At 46.6% G+C, this 17,126-nt stretch overlaps 1 protein-coding gene across 2 annotated transcripts in view; it reads left to right on the plus strand.

The window, feature by feature from the left end:
- LOC146005631 (leukotriene B4 receptor 1-like) overlaps window positions 1-17,126 on the plus strand; it is a 60,596-nt gene that overhangs the window by 39,801 nt on the left and 3,669 nt on the right. The window contains exon 1 of one of the 2 annotated variants that reach the window (XM_083144990.1): window positions 9,799-10,523. The exons of the other annotated variant lie outside the window; for it this stretch is intronic. Within the exon in view, the coding sequence (XP_083001116.1) occupies window positions 10,512-10,523 (12 nt within the window). The 5' untranslated portion in view covers window positions 9,799-10,511. Of the gene's footprint in view, window positions 1-9,798; window positions 10,524-17,126 lie in introns of those variants that run through there. 2 annotated transcript variants of the gene reach the window in all.

Raw genomic sequence — 17,126 nt, forward strand, 5'->3', positions numbered from 1 at the left:
TATATGTCTAGTGGCCGTGAGTCTCCGAATCACTGCCATCTGCTGGCATACATGCACAAACACAGAAGGTAGCAGACTAGCTTTCGAAGCTTTTGCTTCCCGTGGGCTTACTAGTATATATTGGTGGATCCATGCTGTAAGCACACTGTTTCTGAAGCCATTATTGTGTGGGTCTCATTCTGCTGAGCCTATACGGCAATTTTCTCCGCTTCCTGCTGAGTCTATACAGCTTTTTTTAAAGAGAATCTCGTTTGTGCTATTTCGGACACCTCATTTCTGGATTGTATTTGGAAAAAAAGTTTCTGGTTGACATTTTTTGGATAAACCTATAGTCATATCAGTTATTCTGTTGCCCCTGATGAAGTCATGGCTATGACTAAATGCGTCGGGATTCCCAGTCTGACTGAATCTATCAATCCACCAGAGCTGTTACTACTGATTTATCATGCATATGTAAAATTTCATGCATATTTGTCACACCCCAAAGGGTGATATTTATGTTATTATATATTTTTATAAATTTTTTGTATTAAATATTATATGTGAATTCAAGTTGCTTCACTATCTCAGCGCCCTCTGAAACCCCATTTCACTGTCATATCTGTTTCCTGGATCTTGTCTAACAGAGGATCCCTCAGAGGTGCTGCTCTTAAAAATCCGAGCACAGATAGGAGACTCCTACATATACATATACATATATATATATATATATATATATAGTGGGGGGGATGGGGGCACTCGAAGAAATAATAGACCACACGGTGGTTTGCTGACCAACGTTTCTGAGCCCCTTGGCTCCTTTATCAAGGTGCAGGAAAGACAAATACAGTGACATAAACAAACTTTAAATACCTACAGCTCTAAAGGAATCACCAGGGGCGTGTTCAAACTTTACAAAGGAAGAATGGTCTGCCCTTAAGAGTCTCAAAGAAGACCAATCCATTACCATAAGGGCAGCCGATAAAGGCGGAGGTATCACGGTCATGGACACAGGTGACTATGTTGCTGATATCAACCGCCAATTAGAAGATGTTGACACTTACTCCCTTTTACCCCATGATCCCACTGTTTCTTACAAATGCGAATTAATGTTGATTCTTGATCAGGCCGTACGTGACGGTGTGTTGGATAAAGACATTAGAGAAGCATTGCATGTTGAACACCCTGTTGTCCCTGTTCTGTATTCAATACCTAAGCTTCACAAAAATCCAGTGAAACCCCCGGGGAGACCCATAATTTCTGCTAGGGGGTCTCTGTATCAAAGGATTTCAGTATACCTGGATCATTACCTGCAACCCTGTTTACAGGGTGACCCTTATTTCCTTAAAGATACCAACGCGCTCCTCACCAAATTAACAGCTATACACGAGTTACCTCCGGATTGTCTATTGAGTACAATAGACGTGACAAGCCTATACACGTGCATTCCGCACTCGACGGGCTTGGAGGCGGTGAAGGTGTTAATCACGGAAAATCCCCTGTACACTGGCCCAAATGTTGGGCTGTTCCTGCAATTATTAGAGTTGACACTCAAAAGAAATTATTTTATGTTTAACGGTAAAAATTTTTTGCAACTACGCGGTTGTGCAATGGGGTCCTCGGTGGCCCCATCATTTGCAAACGCGTTTATGTTTATTGTGGAACGCGCTTTGTTCATACACAATCCCGAGACCAGGGAGTCTCTGGTGCTGTACACACGGTACATAGATGACCTCCTGGTCTTGTGGAGTGGTGACAAAGCGGTATTACAAAAGCTTATTGAGTCTCACAATACCACTGAGTCTCCAGTGAAATTCATATATGAGATAGATGAGCACTCTATCCACTATTTGGATGTCAACATCAAAATTGTGGAAGGGCAGATTGTTACATCCCTGTATAGTAAGCCAACAGACAGGAATAACATCTTATTTTATTCTAGTTACCATCCTGTCCCACTTAAAAAAGGACTGCCCTTTTCCCAAATGCTCCGGGCTCGGAGAATTACCAGCAAAAATGAAGACCTGGAGAAGTCACTTGCTGACATTGTCTTAAAATTCCATCTGCGCGGTTATGATCTAGCTGCACTGGAACATACCAAAGCTAGAGTCCTGAATATGTCCAGAGAGGAGTCTCTGGTCTCTAAGGGAGCCTCCAAAAATATAGAAAACAGAGTCATCTGGGTAAATTCTTGGTACTTATGTATTATCTGGGCTCCCATGTTAAATGCACCCCATTTTTTCATACCCCTACTATCCAACTACGTATGGAGTTGATTTTATATAGTGTGGCGAGCGCAGCGAGCCACCGTGCCTGAAGCGTGGCGAGCGCAGCGAGCCCCGCGAGGGGACACGGTCTCATAAAAAAACGGGAGTCCAGATATTACATAAGTACCAAATTCTTTTCATCCAACAAGTGAAGCAATCAAAAACATATCCAAGAAGTATTGGCCAATCGTTAGCACTGACCCTGTTTTGCCTTCTCTTACCAACAAGTCTCTATTACACTCCTACACTAAGGGTAAAAGCCTAAGGCAGTGGTTCCCAAACTGTGTGCCGTGGCACCCTGGGGTGCCTGGGGGAACTTGCAGGGGTGCCCTGAGTTGGTGGTCCAGAACCAATTAAAAATTTTTTATGTCCATTATAATAGTCAAATTATGGACAGACATAAGGGAATCCTGACCATTACCACATAACTGACTCTAAGGATGAGGTATAAACACAATTTATTTAACTTTAATATTTGTTTCCGATTTTCTCAATAAGAAACCTTTAGCCCAGGGTGCCGTGAAAACATTTCTGATGTTTCGGGGTGCCGTGATTCAAAAACTTTGGGAACCCCTGGCCTAAGGGATCATCTCGTCAGAAATGATGTTACTTTCCCAATTGGTAGGGGTGCAGCCTTCTGAGGGAAACCGAAGAAGGGGTGCTTCAAATGTAGTGGGTGTACTACATGTAGTTATATGATTCAAGGAGAATCATTTTGTCACCCATTTTCAGGCAAAAAATTTAAAATACAACACAGGGTCGGATGCAATACCAAATTTGTGATCTATCTGATCAGTTGTCCTTGCGGCCAACATTATGTCGGCAAGACAGATAGAATATTTAAAGAGCGATCTGCGGCTCATCGCTCTGCGATTAAATCAGCCATCCAAACTGGACACAGTGAGCAGCCTGTGGCCCGGCACTTTGCTGAGGCCAGGCATAATCTTGCAACGCTCCGGTATTGGATCATTGATCATGTCCCTCCTATGAAAAGGGGAGGGGACAGATCTTTGAGGCTTCTCCGCTTGGAGAGCCGGTGGATTTTCAATCTAGACACACTCAGTCCATGGGGCCTGAACGAGAATTTAGGTTTATCATGTTTTTTATAAGGTGCCCATTCATGCTGTTTAGGACATCATGTCCCCTGTAGGTCCACTGTTCCCAATATAATTAATTTAATGCCACGCCCAGTAGTGAGGTGAGGGTCTTTAATGTATTAGGTGTATCTCAGGAAAATATACCCACGTTACAACAAGATTTGTATTAGAAATTTGTTCTATATAATATGTCTTAAGCTGAGATAAGGATGTGGGTTTGTGCTGTTGTAATTGTTATGTAAGTCTGTATGTTTTTTTCACTATTTTGAAGCATAGATGGTCCGCCTGTAATACGGCGATCAGCACTGTAGGGTTTAGGGTTAGAGGTTAGGAGGAAAGCAGTGGGTGGGATCGGGTGGCGGGGACCGGCGGGGCGCTCCGTAGTAAGGGGTTAGTCCCCTTCCGGCAGCTGGCGATCCGATCGTCAGCGCTATAAGCAGCGCTACATCTGTATGTATATATATATGGTACTTGTGTAATATCTGGGCGCCCGTTTTTTTAATCGCATGCCTTAAGTTAAGGCACGATGGGATCCGATTTTCAAGCTTTTTAAGACGTTCCTGTACAATTAAAAAATCGGTCGCGACAAAACCGATTTTGCCATTGGACCCAATGTTAAATTATACATGTTAAGTAATCCGCGTCCCCGTGCGGGGCTCGCTGCGCTCGCCACGCTTCGGGCTCGTATTCCGCGTATCCTCCCGGGGCTTGCTGTGCTCGCCACGCTTCGGGCTCCGTGGCTAGCTGCGCTCACCACACTATATAAAATCATCTCCACGTCAACATGGATAGTGGGGGTATGAAAAGGTCGGAGGATGCGTACCGCCGCCACTCGCGGGCTCGCTGCGCTCGCCACGCTTCGGGTTGACGTTGATCGTGGTGTGCCGTTAACAATGGGGGGGCATTTGACATAATAATTAACCATCAGGGTGGGTATACAATTAAAAATAGGGTCTGGGGGGCATTTAACATTGGATCCAATGTAAAATCGGGTCTCAGGTACCATTTAACATTGGATCCAATGTAAAAATCAGGTCCAATCGGTGCGACCGATTTTTCCGACCCGATGACAAAATTGGGCGCCCAGATAATACACAAGTACCATATATATATATATATATATATATATATATATATATATATATATATATATATATATATATATATATAGGAAAACAGGCAGGCTGCGCTAATCCTCAGAGATGTTTTTAAATCACAATAGTAGTACGGTGCAGCTTCTCCAATAAACCCATCCCACGGATAACATTTTGTATGCAAAAGAATAAGCGATAGCGCCAGGGGCGTAGCTACAATAAAGGCAGCCCCCGCAGCTGCTTGGGGGAGCCGCCTGCAGTGGGCGCCCGGCATACTAACTAGTGTGTCACAGCGTGTGACAGGCAGCAGCGCCGGCTGGGATGAAAGCAGCAGCTGCTGCTGGACGGGACTCAGGAGCCGAGGCTTACATAGAAGGGCAGCAGCAGCAGAGGAAGTGACTTTACTTTCACTTTCCACACTGCTGCAGTTCTGAGCCCCGCCTCCTCCCTCCAGTCAGTGCTGCTGAGACCAAGCATTGATTCCTGGAAACGGAGCTGCTGCCTCTTCTCTGCCAGGGGACAATTAAGCTGGCCCTGACATACACCTGCTGCTGGTCTCCCTAGTGCTGCTGCTGGCAGGCCATCCACCCAGCACCAGTGGTATGTACAATAATATTAATATCTTGGGATATATGTATGGATGTCATTTTGGGGACATATGGATGTATGTATGCATGCATGAGGGTGCAGTGTATGTATGTATGTATGTATGTATGTATGAGGGAGGCAGTGTGTGTGTGTGTGTGTGTGTGTGTGTGTGTGTGTGTATGTATGCATAAGGAAGTCAGTGTATGTATGTATGTATGTATGCATGAGGTAGGTAGTGTATGGATGGTTGTATGTATGAGGGAGGCAGTGTATGTATGTATGTATGCATTAGGAAGTCAGTGTATGTATGTATGTATGTATGTATGTATGTATGTATGAGGGAGGCAGTGTATGTATGTATGTATGCATTAGGAAGTCAGTGTATGTATGTATGTATGTATGTATGTATGTATGTATGAGGGAGGCAGTGTATGTATGTATGTATGTATGTATGCATAAGGAAGTCAGTGTATGTATGTATGTATGCATGCATGAGGTAGGTAGTGTATGGATGGTTGTATGTATGTATGAATGAGGGAGGCAGTGTATGTATGTATGTATGTATGTATGAATGAGGGAGGCAGTGTATGTATTTATGTATGCATAAGGAAGTCAGTGTATGTATGTATGTATGTATGTATGTATGTATGAGGGAGGCAGTGTATGTATGCATAAGGAAGTCAGTGTATGTATGCATGTATGCATGAGGTAGTGTATGGATGGTTGTATGTATGTATGTATGTATGAGGGATGCAGTGTATGTATGTACTGTATGTATCTGTATATATCAGGGAGGCAGTGTATCTATGTATGTATGTACTGTATGTATGTATGAGGTAGTCCGTCTATGTCCGCCCCCCAGTCCTGCGTTCCATCCCAGTGCCTACCCCCACTCCCTGCCCAATATCTGTCCCCACTCTACCTGCCCAGTATCTGCCCACCGACTCACTGGATATCCTCTCTCTCCCCCTATGCCTGCCCAGCATCTGCCCCCCTCTTCTCCCTGCCAACCATCTGTACCCCTTCTCCCTGTCCACCATCCGGCCTCTGTCTGCCCACCATCCATCTCCTCTCTCTGCCCACCATCCGTTCCCCCTCTCCCTGTCAACCATCCGTCCCCTCACTCCCTGCAAACCACCCCCTCTCTCTGCCCACCATTCATCCCCCCTCCCTCTTCCCAGCACCTATCTTCCTCTCTCTGTCCAATGTCTGTCCCCCTCCATCCCTAGCATCTCTCCCCCTCTCTCTGTCCAGCATCTGTACCACCTCCCTGCCCATCACCTGTCCCCCTCTTCCTGCCCGACATCTGTACCACCCTCTCTCTACCCAGCATCTGTCCCATGCGCACTCCTCAGCATCTATCTCCCCTCTCCCCACATCTGTATCCCTCTCTCTGCCCAGCATATACCCATCTGCCCCCCCACCCCCCACACAACATCATTTCTCCCCAGCTAGAACTGTATCCCATGCACCCGGAATGATGAAAATGAATTTGTGGCTCCTGGGAACAGTATTTCCTTGGAGTCCACAACCCGTTTCATTAGACCATACACACTTTTCTAGGAACCTGCACGAAACTGCCCCTCCCCCCCTCATTTATTTATTGTAGTGCCCCCACTGTCATTTTTTCTGGATCCCTGTGTGTATATGTATGTATGTATGTATGTATGTGTGTGTGTGTGTGTATGTATGTATGTATATATATATATATATATATATATATATATATATATATATATATATATATATATATATATATATATATATATATATAGTTAGTGGGGGGGGGGGGCGCCACAACTTTTTTGGCTTGGGGGAGCAAAATTTATAGTTACGCCACTGGATAGCGCACAATGAGCAATATATTCAGGTAAAATTTATAAAGAAATAGCAGCTCACGTACATATTAGGTAAAAGATAAACAGCTTGCCAGCATGTATACACAAGAGCATCAGGTGGATGTCTCTTCTCAAACAACGCTGAAGCCGCAAACGTACTTGGAGCTGGGAGTCTGTTTGATGGGACGTCGGAGGCTTCGCGGCTTCAGCGTTGTTTGAGAAGAGACATCCACCTGCTGCTCCTTGTGTATACATGCTGGCAAGCTGTTTATCTTTTACCTAATATGTACGTGAGCTATTTCTTTATAAATTTTACCTGAATATATTGCTCATTGTGCGCTTTCTCTTATTCTTTTGCATATATATATATATATATATATATGTTTGTTGGGTTATGGTTGGTGATATAGGAGCGCTGACACTTGAAGGTGTGAGCCCACTGCCTAACCTAGCATTGGGAACAAGGTCAATGGCACAGTCGAAGGAGCGATGTGGGGGCAAAACATCCGCCTCCTTTTTGGAAAACACATCTATGAAGTCCCTGTAAGGAAGGGGTAAGGACGAGACCCGGAGGGGCAATGTGAGACAGTTGTTGGAGCAAGAGGACCCCCAGTGTGTGATCTCCCCTGAAGCCCAGTTGATGCCAGGGTTATGTTTCTTTAACCGGGGTAACCCCAGGACAAGTGGAGCTAGAGGACAATGGAGGAGAAAAAAGGAGATCTCTTCAGAATGAAGAGCCCCCACACCAAGCCGGATAGGAGGTGTGCGTAAGGAAATACTGCCATTGGAGAGCGGAAGGCCATATGACCCAGTCAGATACAGGGTTCTCGAAAGGTAGGGGATCGGGTTCTAGCGTGCTGGCCAGACTAAGGTCCATGAAGTTGCCTGCCGCACCACAGTCCAAAGAGGCAGTAACCTCAGAAACTTTATCACCAAAAGAAACAAGTACATGAATGAGGACGGAGTCTAAGGGAGAAAAGCTAGATAGGCCTAAGTGAATCTCTCCAGTTTCTTTTTCTCTCTGGCGTTCCCTAAACCTACGATCCACCTTTATGGTCAATTGCATGAGATCGTCTAAGGATGTCGGGGTAGGGTACTGGACAAGGGCATCCTTTATCCATTCTGACAACCCTAATCTGAACTGACTACGCAATGCTGGGTCATTCCAACCTGAATCTATGGACCATCTCCTAAATTCAGTACAGTATACCTCCGCAGCACCTCGGCCTTGTCTCAATGCACGGTGATTAGCCTCGGGCGATGCGGCCCGGTCTGGGTCATCATACAACAGGTCCATGGCAGCAAAAAATGAATTTACAGAGGGGAGGGCCTCTGCCCCCGCTGAGAGTCCGAACGCCCATGTCTAGGGACCCCTTTGAAACAGGGAGATTATAATACCCACACGTTGGGACTCTGAGCCAGAAGAGAAGGCCCGCAACTTAAAATAAAGTTTATAAGGCTTCCCAGAAATTGTAAAACTGGGAACGATGCCCAGAAAAATGATCCGGGAGATTTATCCTGGGCTCCAAGTTTCTAGATATGGATAAGGCCCCATGAACCCGTTCCTCCTGTGAACTGACCCAGAGAGTAAGCTCCTGGAGCTTTTGTGTCAAGGTATGTATCTGCCCCGCCAGGTCATGGGCTGCGGACTGCTGGGCAGGATCCATATAACTGAGCAGACGCCCCTGGGTAATGTCAGTCTTGGCCGGTTATAATGTTATGATGGTATTGGTGGCCCCGCCCCCTAACTCTATTGTCCTGGCCAAGTGTCCACGGATAAGTGCTAGAGCTAGGCTTCTCCTGTACCCATCCCAGCTGTAATGGCGAATTAAGTCCGCCCAGACTCCGTTACAGGCAGGAGATATGTGATGACAACTTATCGGCGGAGACTGACCAGGGACAAGAGGACAGACTAACTCAGACAGGAAAGTAGCGGGGCACCGATCCCCCAACTGACTAGAGAGCCTGATGTGCCCCTGGGAGGTTACAGTCCCTTTGGGCAAAGCAGGTGTAACAATACACAAGGGTCTAATAAGCAATACCAATGTAACAATACACAGAGGATGTTGTGAGTAATACCAATGTAACAATACACAGAGGATGTTATGAGCAATACCGGTGTAACAATACACATAAGATGTTATAAGCAAGAAACAAGGATCTGCCAGTAATATAACGATGGGTAAATCCCCAACTTATCTGCAAGGTGGAAACAGCAGGGAAGCGGGAACAACAAGGTACTGGCAGGCAGGACAGGAACACTGGAATACGGGGATGACACTTCTGGATAGGCAGGGAACCAGGCTGGATCAAAGGCAACAGCAAGACTCCAGGAACCGGGAACACTCTGGACACGCTGACACAGAACTATAACCGGCGTCTGACCGGCCTGCCCAGGAAGTTTAAATAAGACCAGTGACCAATGATCTGCTGCTGTAATCAAGGCGGCGCAGCTGAGCGCTGCACCTGTTCCTCCGCACGGCAGCCTGGCAATGCCCGTCGCCTTGGCAACTGATGCGGCAGAGGAGGAAGTGGCCGGGCAGAAGATCCTGGGCGCTCAGTGACGCCCGCCGGACATCTGAGCGTGCTGACGCGGCGGCAACCTGGCAACATCCGGTACACGCTGTTTGGAGGCTGCTGCGTGAGCGCTGGAACTGCTCACGCGGCCTCTAAAACATGGAGACTGCACAGCAATGCTCTCCTATCTTCAACAATGGTAACAAATGTTAGTCTTTGATGATAATACCAATTGGAATCTATATAAAATGGACCTTCTTCATGCAATCTACATGTACAAAAATGAAACATGGCTCCTTTCGGCTCCTCAAATAAATTTATGAACTTAGTGGCAGCATAGGTAAGACACACTTCTCTGGTATGAAGCTGACCACTAGATGGCGCTTACAGGGAAATAAATGCACAAAACAAACACTAAGGAGCAGTGGCATAAGTTAGACTCAATTGCCCGGATTCAAAATAAATATTTGTGACCCCCTCCACACACACATTGTGCCTTATATAAATGTATGTATGTATGTATGTATGTTATGTTTAAAATAAAGAAACTGTGTTATCTAATGTCCTGCTAGTAGGGGGAGACAGCACCATAAGTGATATTGACAGCTTTCAATGAACTGATTCAAACTGGCAGGGAAGGAGAGGTACCCCTTTGGGAGCAGGAGCCTGGCAGCAGATGACTCCATGGCCTCCCAGAGTTACGCCTCTGCTATGGAAGGTATTTAATATCTGCAATAGTGCTAAAAAATTTGGTTTTCATAATTTTTCCAATCAACTTATTTAATTACCCTGCAAGAAAACCCTAATATTTTGCTGAGTAATAAAACATGGACATTTTAAAAGTGTAGTCACCACGTTGTAGAAATCTGTCTCACAAGGATGACAGTGTTGTGACAACAGAAATAACACCACAGAATGAAAATAAAAAGTCACTTCTGCAACAAAGCAGGGTTACAGTATGTCCGGTGATGACAGGAAACTCTTGTGTAAGAAACTGGAGGATGTATGTAATAGCCTGCATTCTTTTGCTTCTAAATCTGTGTGACCAGTTTTATTTGCAGTATTTCGAAGTGGGTTGATGAGGATATTTGCACTTTTCTGGGAGATCCTTGTGTGGCAGAGGAATACATTATGTCTAAGAATGTAAGTATTGTGTGTTTATTCTGCAGGAGTTTAGCATTCAAAAAAAAATCTAACCATTGAAGGCTTTGGGGGTTTTGTATTAGGGTGCAAGTTCTGAGAAGCAGCCCAATTTTGGCAATCTCGGCTGTAGGTTTTAAGTGATAATAATTTAACAGTCAAAAACAAGCAGGATTACGTTTTGCCACTTTACATATCGAAATCAAAGAGTGCTTGAAATTGCCCTGTATCACACAGCTTTACATGCAGTTCATATGCCAGATATGTATGATTATATAGTATACTATACTGTACTTACAAGTTTATTAGGATCTCTGTTCCACATTTGAGTGTCATGTGTACTGTACTTCTGTATGGGTAAAACTCAGGGTTGCTTACCCTTCCAGAATGGCCGGGAGGGTCCCAGAAATCAGGTCCCCCTCCCGGCCACCCAGAAAGGGGGGCAAGCCTCCCGGAATGTGGCCAGTCTCCCATGACCCCCCTTCCTGCTGTGCAATGCCTGAAAGGACCATGACCCCACTCCAGATGATCCCCCGGCCATACCGCCCCTGTCCCACCCCATCAGCGGCCCCACCCACCCTGCTTCACTGAATTGGCTGCTCTCTCCCGGAGGAGGCAGCCATAAAGTAGGCAACCCTGGTAAAACTCCTTCATGGGAACTGCGCCCACACTTGGAGTTCCACCCCTGCCCATTATGTAAATAGCCTTTCTAATGAAAGATTTTCAGAAAAAGTTGTTTGCTTCCTGAAAATATCTTGAAATATATGTGTATATGGCCCTTATATGAAATGTGTATTTGGCCCTTTATTGCGTATATGTATTCATGAAGATGAAAAATTACCCTGGTAAATTCCTGGCTTTGGCAAAACACATGTAAATCTAAATGCACAACAACAGTTTGCATACATTGTTTGTAATGGCCCACATTACACTGTTACATTTTTTTTGGGGGGGGGGGGGGGGGTGAGAGATACTGTACATTTACATTGAATCATCAGCACCATTTCCTAGCACATTACCAAGTATAGTAGGTCATTTGGGGTCATCTACATTTGTATAAAAGTCATTTTAAAAGATTCCTCTCAGACGTAGCAGTACACACCCACGCTTCTAGGGGCCACGTTCACAATCTCTTTTTACAATGTCTCCATATATGGAACTAGACACGCCCTTTGGGTGGAGCATGACAACTACTACCAACTATTATCTCCATGAAACTAGTTTTCAAAAGTAGGCAAGTTTGTTTGTGGCTTCTATAATTTTTGTAGCAGTCCTTAACCACAACTGTAAAAATAGAAATGCAAACAGAACAAGAAAATTCATACAAAATCTATCCATTTACATGTTTCTAAAATTACCTAGGATAGAAGTTCTATTGAAGAAGGGATGTTTCCCATAGCAACCAATCAGATTATATCTATATCTTCTAGAAGGTGCTAAATAAATAAGAAGTAGAATCTGATTGGTTGCTATGGGCAACACACCATCTGCAATAGAAATCCAGTCTACCCGTAACGATCCAAACTTATTAGGCTTTTATAAGATTTATCTGAAATCTTTTAATAAAACCAGTTTTAGACTAAACATAAATAAAACATGCCAAAGTAATGTTCAGAGAAACAAACAAATACAAAACCTAAGGAGTTAAGCATTAGTACTGAATAGTATGTTACTGGCATTAAACATTTTAAATAAAAACACTAGTTTAGATGCATTTCAGTTCCCTGTGTGGTTGAAAGCTTCAAATGAACTAAACCAAAAGAAGAAACTGAAGATGACTTCGCAGTCAGAAGTATTGGGAATACAGTACATTAGGATTAACAAATGTTGAGCAAGAAGCTTGATGCTAGGCAGACTTAGCACCTCTCTTATGTGAATCACCTCCCTATGGGTGACATTCTATGGGATGAGAAAAAATCGCGTTTTTTTATCGCACCACTTCGCACTTTTTCAAATCGCAAGATTGCCCCGTTTTTCGCATATTTAATGAGATGCGAAAAACGGGCCAAATAGTGCGAATAGGTGCGAGGTGGTGGGAAGTCTTTAGTCCTGAAAATGTGCGATTTTCATGTGTGAAAATCGCACGTTTGCAGGAAAGCGCAAATAAAAAAAAAACGAGCGCGGGGTCCCCCGCCAGAGCATAACCAGCCCCGGACTCGGTGCTGGTGACATAAAATCAGGGTCCCCGACAAATAGGGGTCCCCTTGATTTCATGAAACCAGCACCAGGCTCAAGGTCCGGCGCTGGTTCCCAAAATACGGGGGACAAAATGACTAGGGGTCCCCCGTATTTTAAGAACCAGCACCGAACCCAACCAGCCAGCGGGGTAATGCCACAGCCGGGGGACACTTATTATATAATAATTATCCCCGTGGCTGGTCAGCATGGGCAGGGGTCCTGGGGAAGTGGGGACCCCCCCAATGAAGGGGTCCCCCCCCCCTCCAGGACTTACCAGCCCATGCTGAAAGTCCGGGGCTGTCCCCGATGCCCCTGGGCGGTGGGCATCGGGCTGATGGATTGTGTAAAAAAAAAAGCAGAAAAACTATTGTTTTCTACTGGCGAACTATGAGTCCCAGCAAGCCTCCCCCCGCATGCTGGGACTTGGAGAACCACAAGTCCCAGCATGCGGGGCATTAAAGGGCCCGCTGGCACTTGTAGTTCTACAGTACAAAAAATAGTGAAATAAAACACACTGACACCCTGAAAAATAAAAGTTTAATACACACATAACACACACACACACACTGATACTTACCTACCTTGAGCCCGTAGGTCGGTCCCTGGATCCTGGGTCCGGGCTCCAGGGCAGAAGAGTCCGGTTCCGGGGCCTTGGTCCTGGTTCCGGGGCTGGTCCTGGGGTTCCAGGGCTCCAGGGCTGAAGAGTCCGGTTCCGAGGCCTTGGTCCTGGTTCCGGGGCTGGTCCTGGGGTTCCGGGGCTGGTCCGGGGTCCAGGATCCGATGAAGTCCACAGGGGTACCTGAGGAAGGAAATCCTACTCACCTGGTCCCCGGCGACGACATCGGCATCCTCTCCGGCAGACGCGCTGCTCCCGGCTGATGTGGTACCCGCTCTCGGACTGAAGAGGCGAAGAGATTTTCATCTTCCGCGCCTCTTCTCCAGATGATTCTATTGGCCGGCTAGCGGCCAATCAGGAGCCGACTTTCTCGGCTCCTGAACCAGGACCAAGGCCCCGGAACCGGACTCTTCAGCCCTGGAGCCCCGGAACCCCAGGACCAGCCCCGGAACCAGGACCAAGGCCCCGGAACCGGACTCTTCTGCCCTGGAGCCCCGGAGCCCGGATCCAGGGACCGACCTACGGGCTCAAGGTAGGTAAGTATCAGTGTGTGTGTGTTTGTGTGTTATGTGTGTATTAAACTTTTATTTTTCAGGGTGTCAGTGTGTTTTATTTCACTATTTTTTGTACTGTAGAACTACAAGTGCCAGCGGGCCCTTTAATGCCCCGCATGCTGGGACTTGTGGTTCTCCAAGTCCCAGCATGCGGGGAGGCTTGCTGGGACTCATAGTTCGCCAGTAGAAAACAATAGTTTTTCTGCTTTTTTTTTACACAATCAATCAGCCCGATGCCCACCGCCCAGGGGCATCGGGGACAGCCCCGGACTTCCAGCATGGGCTGGTAAGTCCTGGAGGGGGGGGACCCCTTCATTGGGGGGGTCCCCACTTCCCCAGGACCCCTGCCCATGCTGACCATCCACGGGGATAATGCTTTGGCCGCGGGACCTTATATAATAAGTGTCCCCCGGCTGTGGCATTACCCCGCTGGCTGGTTGGGACCGGTGCTGGTTCTTAAAATACGGGGGACCCCTAATCATTTTGTCCCCCGTATTTTGGGAACCAGCGCCGGACCTTGAGCCTGGTGCTGGTTTCATGAAATCAAGGGGACCCCTATTTGTCGGGGACCCTGATTTTATGTCACCAGCACCGGCTCAATGAGTCCGGGGCTGGTTATGCTCTGGCGGGGGACCCCGCGCTCGTTTTTTTTTTATTTTAACTGTTTTTTTATTTTTTTTCACCAGAAACCTGCACAGAACATTGCGATCTGTGCAGGTTTCTGGCTAATTCGCCCATCAGAACCTGGTCTGATTTTTGGGCGAATTATAGTCACACGTTATACAAATCGCATACCATTAAATATGCGATTTGTATACTTTTCCATGTGAAAACATCTGAATGCGATGTGCTGCGAAAAGCAGCCATCGCATTTCCAGTGTGACCAACTTGTTGGCAAAAATCGCATTTTTTTCACATTTTCGGACCTCATTAAATATGCGAAAATGTAAAAAAATGCGATTTCGGCCGTTTTTGTGAGAAAATCCGCAAAAGTCTATTTTTCGCATTCCATAGAATGTCACCCTATATCTCTGTTGTTCGCATGATTTAGTGTATTGGTTCAGCTTACTTTGATAAAGACCACAAGCAACAAGAATGTGGAATAACACCAAGGATTCCCTTACAATATGGTAGGCTTTTTTTAAGATGACGGTGTTGTGCCTGTAGTCACAACATATTAAAAAAACAGAGTATTTAAAAAAATAAATTTGCTTTAAACCAGCGGTGCCCCTTGCTCATAGTGCATCTGCACTGTGGGAGCATCCGCTGGCACACACCTAGCCTGTAGAGTGGGAAGCGCCATGCAGGAAAGGCACACTCCCCACTCTGCATCCTGCTGCTGCTGCTGGCTGCGGCAGAGAGATAGGCGCCCAGGTGAAGAGAAGTGCAGGGAATAGGCAGCGGTAGGTGGGCTGCATACAGATAGAGCCATGCATATCTATCCCTTTAATAGGATTATGTGAAGTGTCGGCCTTAATCCCCTGCTAATCCCCGGCTGTATTGTTCTATATATTGTATTGCAGCTAAAATCAATAGATTATAATAAACCTTGGTGAGCCATGGTGCACCAGAGAAGGCTAGTTGAAGAACGATCCATCTGTTTTTAAAAAAATACCATTAAAATCAATGGTTGGCTGCTGATTGGCCAAGAGAGCCATCTGTCACAGCAATCAGTGGTTTTCCATTGATTTCAATGGCACTTTTGAATCATGCCCATCTATTTTCCTGGGTGCCACCTCTCTCAAAGCAATAGCCAGGTAGCAGCAGGATAGCACCACCCACCCCTCTCTTGCACTGAGGACTGCACCACCGGTATTCTGGCACCGTCACCCCAACACTGCCTACGCCACCAGCACCCGCACATTAAGGAGACTGATGGCACTCATGCACTGCTGGCACCCTTGCACTGCCAACACAGCCACCACCCCATAATGTCAACACCGACCAGCACTCCTGCATTGATGAAAATGCTGCCACCTTCAAACTAACTACACCAGTGGCACATATGTACTGCAGACACAGCTGTCACTCCTGCACTACTGCCATCTTGCTCCAAGGACACTATCAGCCAGCGGCGTAACTATAGCACAGCAGCCCCCGCCACTGCGGGGGGGGGGGGGGGGGGCGCTGTGCATGTGGGGTCGCCGGGGGCTGCGGTGCTATAGTTAACCCCCCCCAATCTCCCGCAGACTTACCTATCTCGCTGGTCCCGGCGGCTCCGTTCTTCTGCTGAGGACCACCACAAAATGGCCGCCCCCATATAGCACACAGTTCTCTAAAACTGTCTGCTGTATGGGGGCGGCCATTTTCTGGTGGTCCTCAGCAGAAGAACGGAGCCGCCTGGACCAGCGCGATAGGTAAGGCTGTGGGGGATTGAGGGGGGGTTTGCATGGGCGGTGGGGCGGCGGGGCGGGGGGGTAGGGGTGCTTGGCGGGGGGGGCGCCCAAAACGTAGCTACGCCACTGCTATCAGCACCCATGCACTGCTGACACCCCTTGTCACAGTAAGTGTATTATTGGTGTATCTGACCCATACTGTATTTAACCTGCACTGTATCCAACCTACACTATATACCCGGGTTCAGTGTGATTTCTCAACAGTCGGCATCCTGTCCACCAGAATGCCAGCATCAGGGGAACACAACAAGGCCCTTTGCGGACTCATGTGCTTGCCATGCAGTGGGGAATGTGGCTCGCTTCACTACCACAAGGTTCTATTCCCCCCTTTATGGGGGTCATGGGCCCCAACAATTGAGAACAGATCCTTTGCACCAGGATTCCAGTAATGTCAGCTGTCGGGATCTTGGCGTCAGCAACCTGCCCACCGGGATCCTGACTTTCAGGATATTAACTACATCCCCTATATCCCAAATTTGTTTTAATGGTAGATGAATACCATTAAAAACAGATCAGGCATCTGAATGAACACATGCCTTTTCTCCAGTGGCAGCTGCGGACAGGGGACCCATGCGCAGCACAGCACATGTACTGTGTACACTCTGACACTGTGCAGAGCCTACTGGACATGGGCATATCTCTAGGAAAATGGCACCAACTCCATTTTCCCAGATTCTGTAGTGGTAACCACATGGTTAGTACATCCAATAGGTGCAGGGTGCAGTGAAGGCCCCTTTAGACTCAGACACCCATGTTCACACTACACCCAGTATAGCTATGCCAATGCCTTTATCCTCTCATTTCCAGGATTTATTATTCATAAAAAAGGCAAAGAGCACATTACCAAAAGCATTTGTTTCAT

This window comes from Crinia signifera, chromosome 1 (genome assembly GCF_055691185.1).
Source record: "Crinia signifera chromosome 1, ASM5569118v1, whole genome shotgun sequence".
Lineage (NCBI taxonomy): Eukaryota > Metazoa > Chordata > Amphibia > Anura > Myobatrachidae > Crinia > Crinia signifera.